The following is a 16880-nucleotide window of genomic DNA, read 5'->3' on the forward strand; positions in this document are numbered from 1 at the left end:
GCGGCGTTCATTTGCCTTTTCCCATTCCCCTCCCTGTAAGCACCATGAATACCGTGAAACATTGACCGCATCATTCCGCCAGTAAAAGCCCGTGCCCATATGTACATGACAGCCATTTTAGGCACCACGGCCTTTTAACCCGCTCATTGGAAACCCCGGCTTCCCTGCTGCGCACATTTGAACACCCCCCCCCCACTCTCACATGCATAGACCATAAAGCCCTCTCCTTCTGTGCGACACTGCTCTGAAAAGTAACCCTCCTGCTTGACCCACGCACCCCCCATTTCCTCTTGAAGAAGCACCCCTCGCCTCAGCTGACATAACCCCCCCCAGCTGTACCTGACTGCCCCCGCTCCCTCATGTACGGGTCATAAGACCTCTCTCTCTCTCTGTGCGACTCTGTCCCTGGGAATCACACCCCGCGCCTGACCAACACCTCCCTTCCTTCATGAATACCCCTCCCTTGATGACTCCTCCACTGAGCCCGATTGTCTGCCCGGACCACTGGTCATCCCCTTCGCCTGAGGATACAGTTTATTGCCACTACCGTACACACTCGCCCCTCTTCAAAGGAGCTACTATTGATCATGACTTCCCCACCCCCCCCCGATAATCGATCAGGCGCACACATTCCAAAGGAATCAGCGGAACACTTTGCTGCGTGATAGCCCCCTCCTTGTGTATGAGGGATAAGGACCTATACTGTAGCCACGTGTTGGAATGAGCCGGGCCGGGGAGGGGCCGGGGATGTCTTTCCCTTGTTTCACAATGTCGTTATTGTAATAAGGAATGTTTGTAATGTATAAAAGGCGATGTCTCAGAGAACTTGTTAGAACACCTCCCGAAAGACACTGTGTTTCGTGTCCGAAATGACAGGCTCTCCTCATGAGAAATAAAACTCTGTTCTTATGATCCTGCTTCCAGCGCCCGTCTCTTTATTCGGTAAACTATTCAGAATGGGAACTAAGAGGCGGCTTGCGCCAGCAGCCCGGGCATTGATAGTAATTTGGGCTGACTTTCGACATGTGTAGTCATGTATTTAGGAAATTTTCATTAAGACATCTCCATTTAAAGATAACTGGAAAAACATAACTAATCAAATAACACAAGGAATACAAGTCATTTGGATTTGTGCTAGATTACACACACACGAGTAAATATTATACAATATTCAGTCTTTGCAAAATGTTTTCAAAGTAGGTTATGTTGAGCAAATCAAGATCCATCAAAGCGGTCATTCCATCTCTCATCCTACAACAAGCCATCACTCAAAACTTCTAGTTTGAAAGGTTCATTCAAAACTCAGCAATCACACGTCATACCAAAATTAAAGCACAGACCATGCTCTCACACTACTCCCCTTGCCTGATTTGCTTCCCTAACTATTTAAAAAGCTGTAGTAGTCAGAACATTCATGACTTTCCTTGCTTGGCCAATGCAAGTACCAGATTTCCTGCCTTAGAGTAGTCCTCAATGCTGGAGTCAGTCTGAGGTGATAAAAACATCTCTTCAGTCTCTTTCAGACTAAACTCATGGATATTTTAATGATTCCCATTGAATGCACATGCAATCTTTAAGATTCTCAGCTTCACCCATACTTATAGCCGTGATAAAAAAGACTTCACCTCCAACACTCTTTCCATTCTACCAGGCAAACATCTACTCCACATCACCTTATCATATCCAAAGGCAGACACTGCTGTGTGGTGCACCCAACCCAGCTGCGGGTTGTCTCCCGGTAGACATCCATGTTGAGGACAACTGCCTCTAAAACAACTGGAAATTCGCTGCTTCTAATCATTGTGCGCCAAGTGAATGCGTCACATATTTATACATTGCTGTGACATGATATGGTTCTGCTAAAACAACTGTAACTTACCCGCCACCATCTCAACACGTCATCGGGAATCTCGCTGTTCTGTTTGGTCAGCAAGCGTGGAATAGATTCATTAAATCTCTTTTCAAACCAAGGCGAATTACTATGTTCAGCAACACACGAAGAGCAGCTGCATGGTCTTGCAGGAAGATTAACCAATCTTTTGAGATGTATCGACAACTTCACAAAATACGAATCGGATTGCAGGTTGTCGATAAAATAGTTGTGTGTATAAGAGAACAAGAAGCTAGTTATTATTACAACAAAAAAAGTTAGTCCCAGAGTACACACTTTAAGACGTCCTTTTTCTATACCCATTGATGTTTTCTTTGGTTTCCCGGTTTAAAAAAAAAATGAGAGTAGCAAGTAGGGCGCAGATGTCAACCTTCCAGGTATGATCCGAAATTCAAGCGAGGAATACTAATTCACAAGAACTCTGAAAAAAGTACTAGTCTTGCAGAACGAAATCTTAGGAATGTTGTAGATCGATTTGTATTTCATTAAAAAACATGTATTGGCTCCATCCCCAAATCCTTAGTATTGCAACGAAAGTCTCCTACCAGGATTTTAAAAGAACAATCCATATAACTTGTTAAAAGTACTTTCCTCAGATGTTAAAAGTTGATTGTGGTGGCGTAAATAACTTCTCTGTGTGAGGTTTGCAGGCAAAGGATGGAAAGGGAAGGTCACTTTCTTTCGTTGATGATCATTTTTAGCAGGAGAAATTGATGAGATCAGTGTATGGCTCCTCTAAACGAGGTTTCTTGGTTTTGCTTGAACACCAGTGCTAATCTTGATATCTGTGTATTAAAAAGAGGGTATAGTCAGACATTTTGATTGCATTACTATTAAAAATACTAAACGTGGCTGTGTGTCAGAATATGAAGGACAAAAATACTGAGATCTACATATCGAAGTCCATAATATTGTGATAGTAAGTGCATATAGTTACTATTCATAACTCCGCATCTAGATACTTTAAAGATATATTATATTGTCATGGTATATATAGGTGAGGTTAAATATAGCAAATGTGTACTTACCTATATAAATTTACTTTCGCAATATTATGTTCCTCGATACATAGGTCTAGATATTTTGGGCCCCACGATATTTTGTAGTCAATATTGAGGTGGAATACCACTAGAAGCTGTGCACACAGGGAAAATATTAGAGGCAAAGCTTGGATAAGAAATCATAGCCCTTTTTACACAAATTAATGGTGCGTACCACCCAGCATTAGATAAAAGAAGGGTACACTCTCCCAAATATGAAAATCCACCTGTACCTGGCAGGGTTAGCCAGTAACAAGTTTCCTCACTTGCAATGTTAGTTTCTGCCAGACAGGCAGAAGAAGCTCTGCCCCATACACATATTTTCACCCACCTTTATAATCTGAAATAAGGGTTGGGGGTATCAAGTAATGGCAGAATATCCAGTATTATGGAGCAAGTTACGAGAGTACGCACCCCAATGAAATGTAGACCAATATTTACCTACCTATAGGCAGTGTGTGTTGGAAAAACTGATTAGTCTCTATGAGACCCAGGTGGGAGTGGAGGAGAGGTCCTGAAAACCACTGGTACCTTTGAGAGGCAGAAGTGCAGGATACTGCTCCAGAGGGAAGAAACTACACCGCATCACTCCACTGAGTGGAGCCAGTTCCACCTTGTGCACAACACTTCTGGCAGGAAATAGTATATCAGGGGAAGGACACGGTCATGAGATTGATAATATTGACCTACAATAACATCCCCTCCAGTACATCGCCTACCACTGCATAGCTATGGTAAGTGTATCATCATAATTTTTACCTCCACATCGCCTTAAAATGTAATTGTCATGTGAAATAATTTAGGGGATATGGGGGGTTACAGAGAGCTTCCCTTCCTGTTATCCCCAAGCATGGCAGTAGACTGTGTGCTTCTCCCTTTCTTTGCTTGCAGTTCTTTTACCTACAACAAACATCCTGCCTGCCCTGGCGGTAACAATTCTGATCCGTCAGGGTGTCCACAGCTCTCCGCCGCACAGCACCTAGTGTAGAATGTATTTAATGCCAGCAGCATGGTTACAAGCAATAACCACAGATAGAGCCCTGGAACTCATATATTTTAGTGGTTGTTTTGAGAAACAAATGTGTATTGAACATGGAAAGTTGCCATTTTTCACTGAACCAATATTTTACCAATTACTCATTTGATGACCCTGGGGAGTGGAATTAAGGCTTTGAAGGCAAGATGCTTTCTTCTCATTGAATTTAGGCCTGGGCATGAAATTCCTCTCCGCTCAATGAGTTTGCAGAGTTTTTCCTACTCCTTGCTCCGCGTACTGTGTGGAGCTCTGAAAAACTCTGCTCCGCTTTTTACCTCACTCGCCAGCATTAAGTTGGCAAGTGTAAGAGAGGAAAACCTTACTGCAGACCAATTCCCGAGTCCCAGTGAGATTTCTCAAAGTGGGCGGTCACGGATGGCCAGTACCGCTTGCATTGAGACACCTTCCGTTCGAGTTGAGGAAGCAGCCGCTCGATTAGAACATCTGCTTGGACAGCAGAAAGAAACAGCACCCTCTTCCTCTGTGCATGGAGACATCAGCACTGATTTTCCAGTCTGGGACAAACAGCCTGTGCTGAAAATCAGCGCGAATGGCATGACCTAATGTATTGCAATGCACGCTTGTGGAACACGATGAAACTGGGATCCGCTGACATGTTCAATAGCTAACCAACAAGACATACTCCAAAATACAGAATTCAGCAGTCTTGTCACTCAGCAAAACCCTTCAGCAATCAAGGTGAATTGAGAGGACCTAGCCATGACTAAAGAGTTCCCCTACCTAGTCAGTATTATCGGACATGATGGAGTGGCAGGCAGTGACATAAAGAGCAGACTGAACAAGGTCAGGAATGCCTTCAGGATACTAAAGAATATGTGCAGGTAATCTCAGTACAGCACCAACACCACTCTGAGGCCTTACTAGAGAAACATTCTGTCCACACTCTTGTATGGATCAAAATTCTGGTGGATGACAAAAAGCAACATCATTAAACTGTCACGCCAGTAACCAGAGAAGCATTTTGTGGCTGTTCATTATCTCCAACCAGCAACTGCTCACCAGATGCAAGGAAGAAAGCATGGACACTAGGAGGTGGATAGGACACACCATCAAAAGAGAAGACAACAACCTCACAAGAACAGCTCTAAGTGGACCCCAGAAGTCAAGCGAATGCCAAAGAACACCTGGTGCAAACTGTGGAACAGAAATGAAGGCCCTGAAACTCAGGAGGGGTACTGTACAAAAACTTTCCCATAACAAATGGAAGTGGAGGCCCTTCATTACTTCCAGGCAGCATAAAGGATAGTAAGTATGTAAACCTATATATCAGCAATAGGATGTCGCAAAACACATGTGTTCAACTAGAATTTCAATAAGTGCAGAAGACATTCAAAGAAGGCAACTGCTCTGAAGTAAGCTGTACTGCTTAAAATCAGAATCAAACTCAGGAAAGAACTTCAGTTCAGCTCCTGCCAGAAAACGCATGCTGGCAGACTCGAGAAAAACTGGGAAGGAGAGGAAACATTCAGGGCTTTAAGTGGGAAAAAAAACTGGAGATCTCTAAAAGGGGCGTGACAAATGTCTTAAAGGGGTGTGGCCTATTCGACTAGGGGCATGGTCTAAATCAAGATAACTAGCACTGTGTGCTTTAGAAAATCATGAAGTCGCAGCCAGCAAAGGATAATAAAATAGGGAAAAAAGTATATTTATTAAGTATAAGCCATAAAATACCAAACACTTTAAAAAAACATTTAAAAATTATTTACATTACTTAGAAATCTATCGCAGGATTTCACAAAACCCTTGAAGATATTCACTGTGTCTATTTTGCTGGGGTTTCTCACAACAATTTTCTTCAGCAGACCTTTTGCCAGCCAACTCTTTACATACAGCTTTGCGTCAAATGTTTCAAATGGAGGACTATTGAGTTTTACCCATAAACATGAAGAATTGGCCCTTATTGGAATAGCAATTAAGTTCTTTGCGCTGAAACCTCTCTCGCAATCCGCATTATTTGCTGGCAGGGTTTCCATGCAAACTACTAACTTTTTTAATGCTTCTGGGGTTTTCTTTCCACCGAAATCTTTTAAAAGTCTAAAAGCTTGGATAGTATCTCTTGCTGGCACCTGAAACTCTGAACACAGTTTCTGTATACCTATTTCACCATGAAGACTGCATTCATCACCAGAAGGCAAGTTCCCTACATCTAGCACACTGAAGCTGGCTATAAGTTCTTTCTCAGAATCCGGGGCACATCGTTTATTGATATTTTCAGACAGACTTTGGTAAAACTGATTTGGATTAAGGGCAACAGAGTTACTTCTACCATGGAAAAGAGGAACATTCTTGAATTTGCCCTCGTCAATTGAGAACCAGGGATGGGAGCAGAAGAGCAATGGCGAACTGGAGCCCACCTCCTTTGCGCAGATCTGTTTCAAGAGACAGCATCCCCTGTCTTGGTGTTACACGGGGAGGAAAGCTGACTGGCTGTAGGATTGAGGGCATGTGCTGTACAGATAATACTGGGCATAAAATAAGGAATAGATTCCTTATGAAACAAGATGTTCTGGCTTCAGCAGTGAGTAGTACAACAGTGACACGGGGGCGTGCCAGGAATCTGACTGAAGGACCCGGCGCACTGCTGTAAACACACTTGTAAAACCCACCAAACAAAGTAGGCAGAAGCAGCACTACAAAGGGGCATGCCAGGAGAGGTGCTAATGGTGACCCAAGAAACAGAGAGGGCGGCAATGAGCAACTGCGAGGGCTGCCAACCAGATGTGAACTGAATTATAAACGGGAAAGTGAGGGCAGCTATTGGGCCAAAGTCCAGAATAATTCTTGAATAAGGATCTCCCCCAGTGGTGTAATAAAGGCCCCCCACAGCCCCCACGATGTGGGGCTCCCGAAGCTCCTGAGTGTGGTCAGAGGGGGCCCCCTCCAGGTACTTTGCAGGGGGGGCCCTTAAGTTTTGTTATGCCACTGACACGTAAGTAGCAACAGGGCGACCTGAAAAGAGAAGGCAGGCCCGCCGGTAATGCGTGTGATCATAATCTTCCCCCCCTGTGCAAACTCTGGTTACCAGTTACCGTAGGATGTGAAGGTCCGCGCTGATCTCCTGTGAAGCCGCTTTCGCCGGTGGGATGCGCCTCGGCCTCCAGTTCAGGCAGCTCCTTTCCTCGATGACGAGCGCGAGGGAACTCCGGTTGCTTGGGGACGCCTTGCGCTTCTCCAGACGCAACGTAGCTCCACCTGACGAACCTCTGCGTTGCTGGGGGAAATCCTCGTTGCTGTGACCAATCTGAGCGCAGATCAGAAATGACGATCCTGGGCCAGTGGTTGTGAATACTGGCAGGGTGTCAAGGCTCCTTCTCAGAGCGGCGAACCCGGCCCGGGCACACAACACAGCTCGAGAGGCGGCGGTGGAGGCAATGCGCACACAGCGTTCGGGGGCAAAGCAGGCGCTCCAAAGTTCCTCAGCTGTGTGTTAATCCGTGCACACAGAGCATGAGGGACTCGATCCTGGGGCAGATTACGTTTGAGGCAGAGCAGGCCTCACGACCTTATGCCCCAGCTGTGTGCCGATGAGCACACAGATGAAAGAAGGGACTACGCAGCCCCATATCCAAATGCACAGCTGTGTGCCGCTAAATATTGCGTGCACTATTTATTCACACTCCTTAGTTCAATATAAATTTTAACCATTTTCTTCCATATCTTGACTCTTTTTTTGTGACATTTTGATTAGTTGTTACAATCCACAAATGGGTAAATTGCCAATTTTCAATCTTTAACATCCCAACTGTGCCATTCCAGGCCTTCATGAAAGAATGCGATGAATGCAAGAAGTCCTTCGCCAATAGTCATTTATTCTGTAGTTAAAAAACCCAATGCATTTCGGGCCTCCATGTGCCCTTCTTCGGGGGTCACTACAAGTCAATAACAATACAATCAGATTAGTCACTTTTAATATCTAGAACACTTTGTATTATAATGCACTTTTAACGCTGCACTTAACTCACAATAGTTGTAACATTTTTCCTAATGTGCTGCGTGCCCATGTTTACCCTTCTTATGCCTTGGTCATGAAGTGTTAGGTTGTAAAGGTGCGGGGTGTGAGAACAAATGTTCGCCGTGATAATCCTTCAGCCGGTTGTAACGGTTCTTATCTCTCCTATCTGGCGTGCGCACAAGCTGAAACCCTCCTGTGGCCCTGTGTTTGCATAAACGACTCCTCCATTAGTGAAACTTTACGCGCTGTTCAATATCTGGGTTTTTAACTGTTTAACGAGAGCTATGCTTCACTCTCAACAACATGCTGAAAGTTATAAAATTGATGTTAACATTTGCTTATTGCTAAGATTGCCACGTAAGATAAGTGCTCTTTCTCGCTGACGCTTACCCGTTTCTACAAACTGCTAACGTCTCGCGTCCTCATCCTGATTAGTCAAACCGCTGTACCAGATCGTTTCCCGCCCACGCTATTTGTGGTTCTCCACCCCCGTGTTCACCCTCCCAATTCCCCCGTGGTCCTAACGCCTTCTATTGCATCAAGACTGCTTTCTCGAAATAAAATACATTTCCCAAAGTGCACCATTTTTCTAAAAAGCAAAGCTAACATAGTACATAAACATTCAAGATATACAAGTCACTTAGATATGTCAACTCAATTATAAAAGTTCGCATGGTCGATATATGTATTGGTACTGTTGCGAGGGACTTCGATGTTAAATCCAATTGTGTATTTTATCAAGTTATATTCCACCATTCGTCACGATTCCTTAGCGCAGGTGCAATCCCTTTTTTTTGGGCTTTAGTTAAGACAGTTCATCACAGTGGGGAATGCACACCAATTTTTAAACCAACATTTTTAATTCATCCAAGTTATTCCATCCTTCGTTTGAATTGCGTGCAAATGAGATTTATAGGCATGCCCTGCTGCCATTAGTTAAGAAACACATGAAAGAAGGGACTACGCAGCCCCATATCCAAATGCACAGCTGTGTGCCGCTAAATATTGCGTGCACTATTTATTCACACTCCTTAGTTCAATATAAATTTTAACCATTTTCTTCCATATCTTGACTCTTTTTTTGTGACGTTTTGATTAGTTGTTACAATCCACAAATGGGTAAATTGCCAATAAAAAACCCAAGGCATAAGAAGGGTAAACATGGGCACGCAGCACATTAGGAAAAATGTTACAACTATTGTGAGTTAAGTGCAGCGTTAAAAGTGCATTATAATACAAAGTGTTCTAGATATTAAAAGTGACTAATCTGATTGTATTGTTATTGACTTGTAGTGACCCCCGAAGAAGGGCACATGGAGGCCCGAAATGCATTGGGTTTTTTAACTACAGAATAAATGACTATTGGCGAAGGACTTCTTGCATTCATCGCATTCTTTCATGAAGGCCTGGAATGGCACAGTTGGGATGTTAAAGATTGAAAATTGGCAATTTACCCATTTGTGGATTGTAACAACTAATCAAAACGTCACAAAAAAAGAGTCAAGATATGGAAGAAAATGGTTAAAATTTATATTGAACTAAGGAGTGTGAATAAATAGTGCACGCAATATTTAGCGGCACACAGCTGTGCATTTGGATATGGGGCTGCGTAGTCCCTTCTTTCATGTGTTTCTTAACTAATGGCAGCAGGGCATGCCTATAAATCTCATTTGCACGCAATTCAAACGAAGGATGGAATAACTTGGATGAATTAAAAATGTTGGTTTAAAAATTGGTGTGCATCCCCCACTGTGATGATGAGCACACAGAGGCAGATTTCACAGGGAGGCAGCTTCACGAAGGCACAGTGCAGAGACGCACACAGCAGCTGGAAGTGTGGGTGCTGGAGAACTTTTGTATCCCTGAGTTCCCAGCTCTTCTTAGGCCCTTGGAGACAGGCAGGCTTCAGAGGGGCAAAGCACACAGCACGGCTCCTCTTCAAGTTAGGGGGACACAGCACACAGCAGACAGTCCCTTCCTCAGCAATCACAGCAACTGTAGGTCAGCTCCCAGACACTCAGCACGGATTCCTTCTTGATCACAAAGTTTCCTAATCTATTTCGACTGGGGCTCCAGTCCTACTTTTATACCCCGAAAGTATTTGTTCTTCTTGTGTGAGGGGTCCTGGACCTAATCTAAACCAGTTCTGGGTGCACTCTGCCAGTGCACCCCTTCTTCCTTTGTGAGTGTGGGCCAGGGCCATCAGACGCACCGCAGGAGGGAGAGCCATCATTGTGGCAAGCAGGCACAGCCCTATTGAGACCCAGGTGCTACTCCTCCCACCACTTTACATGCAGATGGTTCTATTCAGTCTTGTGCTGACTCAGCCAGCCTCCTGGAGCCGCCCCCAGCCCCTGTCACTCACAAACCAGACAGTCAATACACAACCAGGCAGAGGCACACAGAAAGGTTGACCAGGAAAATAGCCACTTTCTAAAAGTGCTATTTCCAAACTTAGAATTTAAAAACCATCTTCACTAAAGGATGTGTTATTAAATTCTGAGTTCAGGGATACTAGATTCCATATGTCTATCTTGTTGTTATGGGAAGATATGCAGGGAAACATGCCACACAGTATTCCCCATGTTATCCTAAGGGCAAGATAGCCTTTCAATAGTGAAAAACGAAATGGGCAGTATTTCACTATCAAGACATGTTACCCACACTAGTAACACCAAGCAAAAACCGGGGCGTCTGCTCACCCTACCTTTGAGGCCCGAAAATAGAGCCCTCTTTAGAGGCCTCCAAAAGAAAACTGGGGGGGCTCAGCCCACCATAACCCCCCTCCCCCCCCCCCACCCACCCCAACTAAAGCCCTGAAAACATTACACATTAGTTGCACACGCCTGACACCTGAGCCTTTGTAGTGGTCGTGTATATATAGACAAGTGAAACTCCCAGCCTCTAATCAAAACATGCCAAGACCTGGCGTTCACAGCGAATCATTTCATCTAGCGGCAGTGCTTGACGTCCAGCCGCTATTATATCTTTGCAAGTGAACCGAGGCAACCAGACGGGCGCCTGAATTACAGCCTTCCTGCACAAGACATGTCCTGCCGGAGTGACTAAAACTGTGGCAGCCTACACTTGCACTCACCTGGAGCCTTGGAGCCAAAGAGCATCACTTCTGGTGGGAGTCTGTGGGGGGCGCCCAGCTCAGGCTGGAGGTCTGAGCTGGCTGTACACCGCCGCGCTGAGGCCAAGTGCGCTGTAACAGGACGGTGCGCTGTGTCGGATTCTTCCAGGGCCCCTGGGCCTGCCTTGTAATGACAGCGTCAGGGTTCACCTTAGGTCTGGTAAACACATTTCACTTACTCGTGTCTCCATGGTAAAGGAAGTCTGGATGTTTAGTTGCGGCTCGCAGTACTTGCTGTGCTCTTGACTAATGACCTCGGGGACTCTGGGCCCAAGACGGCGAGCCATGGAAATGGCGTCTGCATGGGACTCACACAGACAGGGAGAAGCTGTGGACTCATATTACATATAGTAAGGGCGCATATTGGGCACTGTTTGCATTGCTGCCCCTCACTGGCATAAAGACTCTGAGGGCCTCGGGTAATTCTGTACCTGCTGGCGCTGTCACCCCCACACATTGAAAGGGTGATGTTGCCTGACGTATGTAGGATTATTCTCGAACAATTGAGCACCAGGAAACACGCTGCAAAGCCGCGCGCTTTATAAGTGGAAATACTAATAATAATACAACTCAGGGCATACCCATCCGTGGGACGGGGGATTCCACGCACAGAACCCCTCCAAAGTTCACACAACTCCCGTGCGAGGCGCAAAATGAAGGCAAACTATTCGGTCTGCAGTTCGCAGCCTCCCCTTTCGAGGGGGTGTACGGATGATTCCGGGCTGCCCTAGTGGGCTGCTCACTGTTGGGCTTCTGTGAGAAGCAAGCCGGGGATGCATTGGTACCTAGTCGGGCACCGTGGATGGCATCATGTGGTCTTCGGAGCTCTTGCCCCGTAACTCTGAGGTTCCTGATGAGCGTCGGTGCTCAAAGCCAAGAAGCCAACCCGTCTGCAGCAAAGACACCGTAGACGAGGCAGCAGCCGGGCGAGGGCGCGCAGCACTGCGAGTCTGCACAGCACAGTGAGGGCGCGCAGCACTGCGAGGCTGCGCAGCACAGTGAGGGCGCGCAGCACTGCGAGGGGGCGCAGCACTGCGAGGCTGCGCAGCACAGTGAGGGCGCGCAGCACTGCGAGGCTGCACAGCACTGCGAGACTGCGCAGCACAGTGAAGGCGCGCAGCGCTGCGAGTCTGCGCAGCCCAGTGAGGGCGCACAGCACTGCGAGGCTGTGCAGCACAGTGAGGGCGCAGCACTGCGAGGCTGCACAGCACTGCGAGTCTGCGCAGCACAGTGAGGGCGCGCAGCACTGCGAGTCTGCGCAGCCCAGTGAGGGCGCACCGCACTGCGAGGCTGCGCAGCACAGTGAGGGCGCGCAGCACTGCGAGGCTGCGCAGCACAGTGAGGGCGCGCAGCACTGCGAGGCTGCGCAGCACAGTGAGGGCACGCAGCACTGCGAGGCTGCGCAGCACAGTGAGGGCGAGCAGCACTGCGATTCTGCGCAGTACAGTGAGGGCGCGCAGCACTGCAAGGCTGCGCAGCACAGTGAGGGCGCGCAGCACTGCGAGGGCGCACAGCACTGCAATGCTGGGCAGTGTGGGCACGCAGAACTGCGAGGCTGCGCAGCACAGTGAGGGCGAGCAGCACTGCGATTCTGCGCAGTACAGTGAGGGAGCGCAGCACTGCGAGTCTGCACAGCACAGTGAGGGCGCGCAGCAAAGCTGGGCAGTGTGGGCACGCAGAACTGCGAGTCTGTGCAGCACAGTGAGGGTGCGCAGCACTGCGAGGCTGCACAGCACTGCGAGGCTGCGCAGCACAGTGAGGGCGCGCAGCACAGTGAGGGCGCGCAACACTGCAAAGCTGCGCAGCACAGTGAAGGTGCGTAGCCCGGCGAGCGTGCCAGTGGCACACAGCTATGTAGGCACACACTAGCACAGGTGCATGTTGTAAATATTATCTTCCATTAACATGGCATCTTATGTAGCCCACCAGGCAGCAGTTTCAGGGCCATCACAAACTGGGGCAGAGGGGGCCGTGTCCCTCCTTTAAACTCTATTCAGAGTTATAAAAACAAGCCTGTCATATTTGTTATTATTAATGACGAGGCATCTAGAAATACCACTACAGGGCGCCAGATGCTATGCAATCTTTTACAAATATTTTGAGTCAGGGCGTGTGCGCCAGGTGTCAGCAAGTGGGCACTGGGTGGACCTTTTTTTTCTTGGCTTTGCCAAAACAAATGACAAACCTGAGAACATTTCATGTAACACACTCAATGCCTAGTGCTCAAGTTAAAGTCTTAAGGGGCCCGAGTTGTTATTGCTTTCACCCACTTAATCACAACACGTTGGAATCCTGTGAGCACCCCTTGATATCCCGCATCTCAGGGTCCCGATTTCCTCATTTTCCAAAAATTGGAGCATTTAGAAACCGACTGAAGACCAGTATCAAACGGTCTGAAAAATAGACTATTCTGCTTAGCCTTAAAGTGCAGTGCAGAACCTGATTATCTCATTTCAAAGCACTATACATATTGTTACTGACTACAATGTAAACACCGAGTAAAATTATGTGGTAATACCACATTGGGAACTACCAAAAACCAGAGACTTAATTGTGTCCAAAAGTGGTATTAAAACATAATTGTAAATTACGTTTTTCCCTCAATTCTAGAACTACAAACTTGAAATATTGTGGACTCTTATCACGTGGATTTCGCCATGTTTTGCGTCCTAAAATATATGTGGTAAAAACCGCAGGCATTGTGCGGTAATTCTGCACAAGTTCTAGCATCGCTTGAAACGCAACATTTTAGCATAACCCGGACGGAGTTATCCGATCCGATGTGAGAATGTAGCATTATCAGACCGAAAATCCGCAGCACACATTTGTGAGTAAGAGAAACATAACCATGTGATGAACGAAGCGTTATAACTGCAAGGAAAAAACACACAATCCGTCTTTTGGTGAAGGATAGGGCGGATGTTTGCTCAGCAGAAAAGCAGGTGAATAATGTAATGCAGGGACAGTGGCGTCTGTAGTCCCTTCATCGTTCCAAGACTTTGGGGTTATAAATAGCCGTGCATTTGGAAATCAGCCATCAGCGATTTTGCCTGTTCAGAACTACTTTTCACTTGGGAATGGGCGTGGCTGAAATGCGTGACACTCGAAATCACCCGGCTGTGATGGTAAATGTAGTAAGATCGGGATTGCAGCGAGCGCCTTTGATGTGTAAATTGCGCTCTGGTGGTGTTTACACAGGTGTGTTAGGAATCAGTGTTCCTGTAAATAGCGCCACAGTAAACGTCATTGCGCACTAAGCACATTGGCACCCGCCTCCGTTTTCACGGTCCCATGGGTCCAATCCATTTTGTAATGAGAGAGGCAAGGTTCACCTCAGGTAACCGCGACGCCCGAGGCAGACACCTGCCGTGCACGCACGTGCATCTTTGGCATGGGAAGCAGGCGAACTGGATCCATTGTTCCCTCGTGTGACTGCTTATATTTCCGGAAAATTACAATTTCGGAGGAGTGACTGAATCTCAGCTTATGAAAAGCTCAAGCGCTCGCGGCAATGGAAAACAAATGTCAGCTACAGTGTGTATTTGATGAGGAAGAGTGACAGATCCATTCAACAAACAGGTCTAGTCACTAAATAGAAAGTGGCCCCATTAGTAATCGAGCTAGCTAACAAAGTGGCCCACATTTGCAAAGTAGGCCATTTTTGAACTTGTAATGACACCCTGCATTGGCATTTTGCTGTATATGGAAGACTGCATGCCTATTAGTGAAGCCGACTCTAACCTCAACACCCCTCCCCCCTCAGTGATTGAAGGGGATGGCCTGAAGGACACTGACTCTGACAGTCTCGACACATAACTTCCAGCCCCGGGTTACCCCCGGCACTTCTTCCGAAATCATTTAACTGTGCTAATGTGGGTGATATGCAACAGAGCCATGTGTGAGTGATATCTGTAACTATAAGCTGCACCTGCTCTATTGTTATTTTGCCACTGGGGTCAATTGTGACCTCAGTTACCTTGCTTGCCTTTTGATTGGTTTGATGTGAACGGGGCCGGACTGGCAGTAGCAGGCATCGGGCGTTTCCCTGGTGGCCCGCCAGGGTGGGGCCAGCTTTGGACCACTGATGGTCCGTTTTTGTTAACAAGGCCCGGTGTTGCAGCATGGCTTCAATATCGGCCACCTGCAACAAAAGTGGCACAAAGCTTTCCACAAGAAACCCCCTCACGCCCCCAGGGGCAGGTGAGCTCTTTGTCAGGGACAGTCCAGCCTTGGATGTGATGCTGGGAGGCGCCATGCCCAGCCACGGCCCGTGGAAGGAGTTGCGGTGGGGCAGGGAGGTGGGGCGGGGGAGGGGCAGGGTGGGGGGTGATAAAAACCGGCATATAGATATTTGGAGGTAAGTAAACAATTTAATTAACAAAACAAATTTTGTAGCGTGCCCTGTGGTGCTCAATTCCTTATTCAACTACGGCCCTCAACTCATAGAGGATATGAGGGATAACCACACGGGTACATTGGCAGAAGACTGGTATGATAATCATTAGGGGGGTGCCCAGGGGTCTTTTCCAGAAGTTATCGGAAGGTCTGTACGTGTGACGCACTATAAGGTTTTGCACACAGTCCAGGTGGGCGGGGCCACGGTAGCGTCAAGTCTGGACTTCCGTAAGTGTGTCATTTTGGCCCATGCTGAGACATCCACATAAGCGGCATCCCCAGTTTTTATTCTCAAGCCCATTGGCACTAGGGTGGTGCGGGATCAATTCACACTGTACTGTGGGCCTGATTTAGCCACACATACCTCCTCCAGTCACCCCACTAGGAACTGGACATAGGTTGGTGCGTTTTGGCCAGGGAGGCGATTGTTGTGGCCTGTGTTACTTGTCGGGTCCGGATGTGGGCAGGCAATTTTAACAGTCTACAATTCAACAACTTGGGTTAACACGCATTTGAGGGCCCTATCTAAGTCCACTGGTAAGCTTTCACCTGGACAGAATGTTATTTGATGGTTTTTCAGGTACGAAAGTAAGGTCTCCTTTTGCAGTTTTCATACGCCAAGAAGTACGAGTGTTACAAAACAGTTCTCCTAGTTGCACAACATGTATATACATTTGCATAGGGTGCAGTGCCAGCCAACGGGGGACGATTAGTACAAGTGATCATCAATGCCTAAGTTATAAACCCATACTGACCTTAGACTCATGTCGGAGAAGTTAGCGGCCAGGCAGTGGGCGGTCCATCTATTGCATTTGTTTAAGGTTGCAAGCATGCACCAAGAGTTGGAGCCCCAAGTTCACCCCAGACAGACTAAGTCCCGTCCTTTAGACAGGCCTTGGCTGTTGCGGCCAGCTATTTGTGCATTGTGGTGCATCCTGGCACAGAATTTACTCTATCCCAAAAGGGTACCAGTGGTTTCTACCATAAGACTAATATGGGAAACTTGGGACACACAGTTTGATAGTTCAACACCATTTCTGGTGTAAGTATCTAGGGTCACAAGCGGTTAGCAGTGTCCGGGCACCTGTGACCAGTCATAGGTGCAGCAAGTAGCAAAGGCTGCACAGGTTGACACTTCACGTTAGGGTGCAGTAACTTGTGACGGGCACAATACAATTTCCCCCCAAACCAGTTTGACACTTCACTGTGTACACCAGGGTTAATTTGGTATCCATGTAATTGTCTGGTCATTGTGGCGTAATAATGCATCAGAAGCGATGACCACAAAGAACATATAGTGGGAATTGCCACCATAGGGAGGGAAGTAGCCAACAGTGGCGGACAGACGATATTGAGTAGTCAGGAACTCCCTCCCGGCTCTGTAGGCAAGGCAGGGGAGGCGTTGGAGC

The 16880-nt window shown here is 47.1% G+C and overlaps 1 protein-coding gene across 2 annotated transcripts in view; it reads right to left on the reverse strand.

Moving 5' to 3' along the window:
- Positions 1 to 16880, reverse strand: part of LOC147724706 (CMP-N-acetylneuraminate-beta-galactosamide-alpha-2,3-sialyltransferase 1-like) — a 366638-nt gene that overhangs the window by 179628 nt on the left and 170130 nt on the right. For both annotated transcript variants that reach the window (XM_086966249.1, XM_086966250.1), the window contains exon 3: positions 1880 to 2676. In XM_086966249.1, the coding sequence (XP_086822375.1) occupies positions 1880 to 2194 (315 nt within the window). In that variant the 5' untranslated portion in view covers positions 2195 to 2676. The remainder of the gene's footprint in view (positions 1 to 1879; positions 2677 to 16880) is intronic.

Source organism: Lissotriton vulgaris, chromosome 4_1 (genome assembly GCF_964263255.1).
Source record: "Lissotriton vulgaris chromosome 4_1, aLisVul1.2, whole genome shotgun sequence".
NCBI classification, from domain to species: Eukaryota; Metazoa; Chordata; class Amphibia; order Caudata; family Salamandridae; genus Lissotriton; species Lissotriton vulgaris.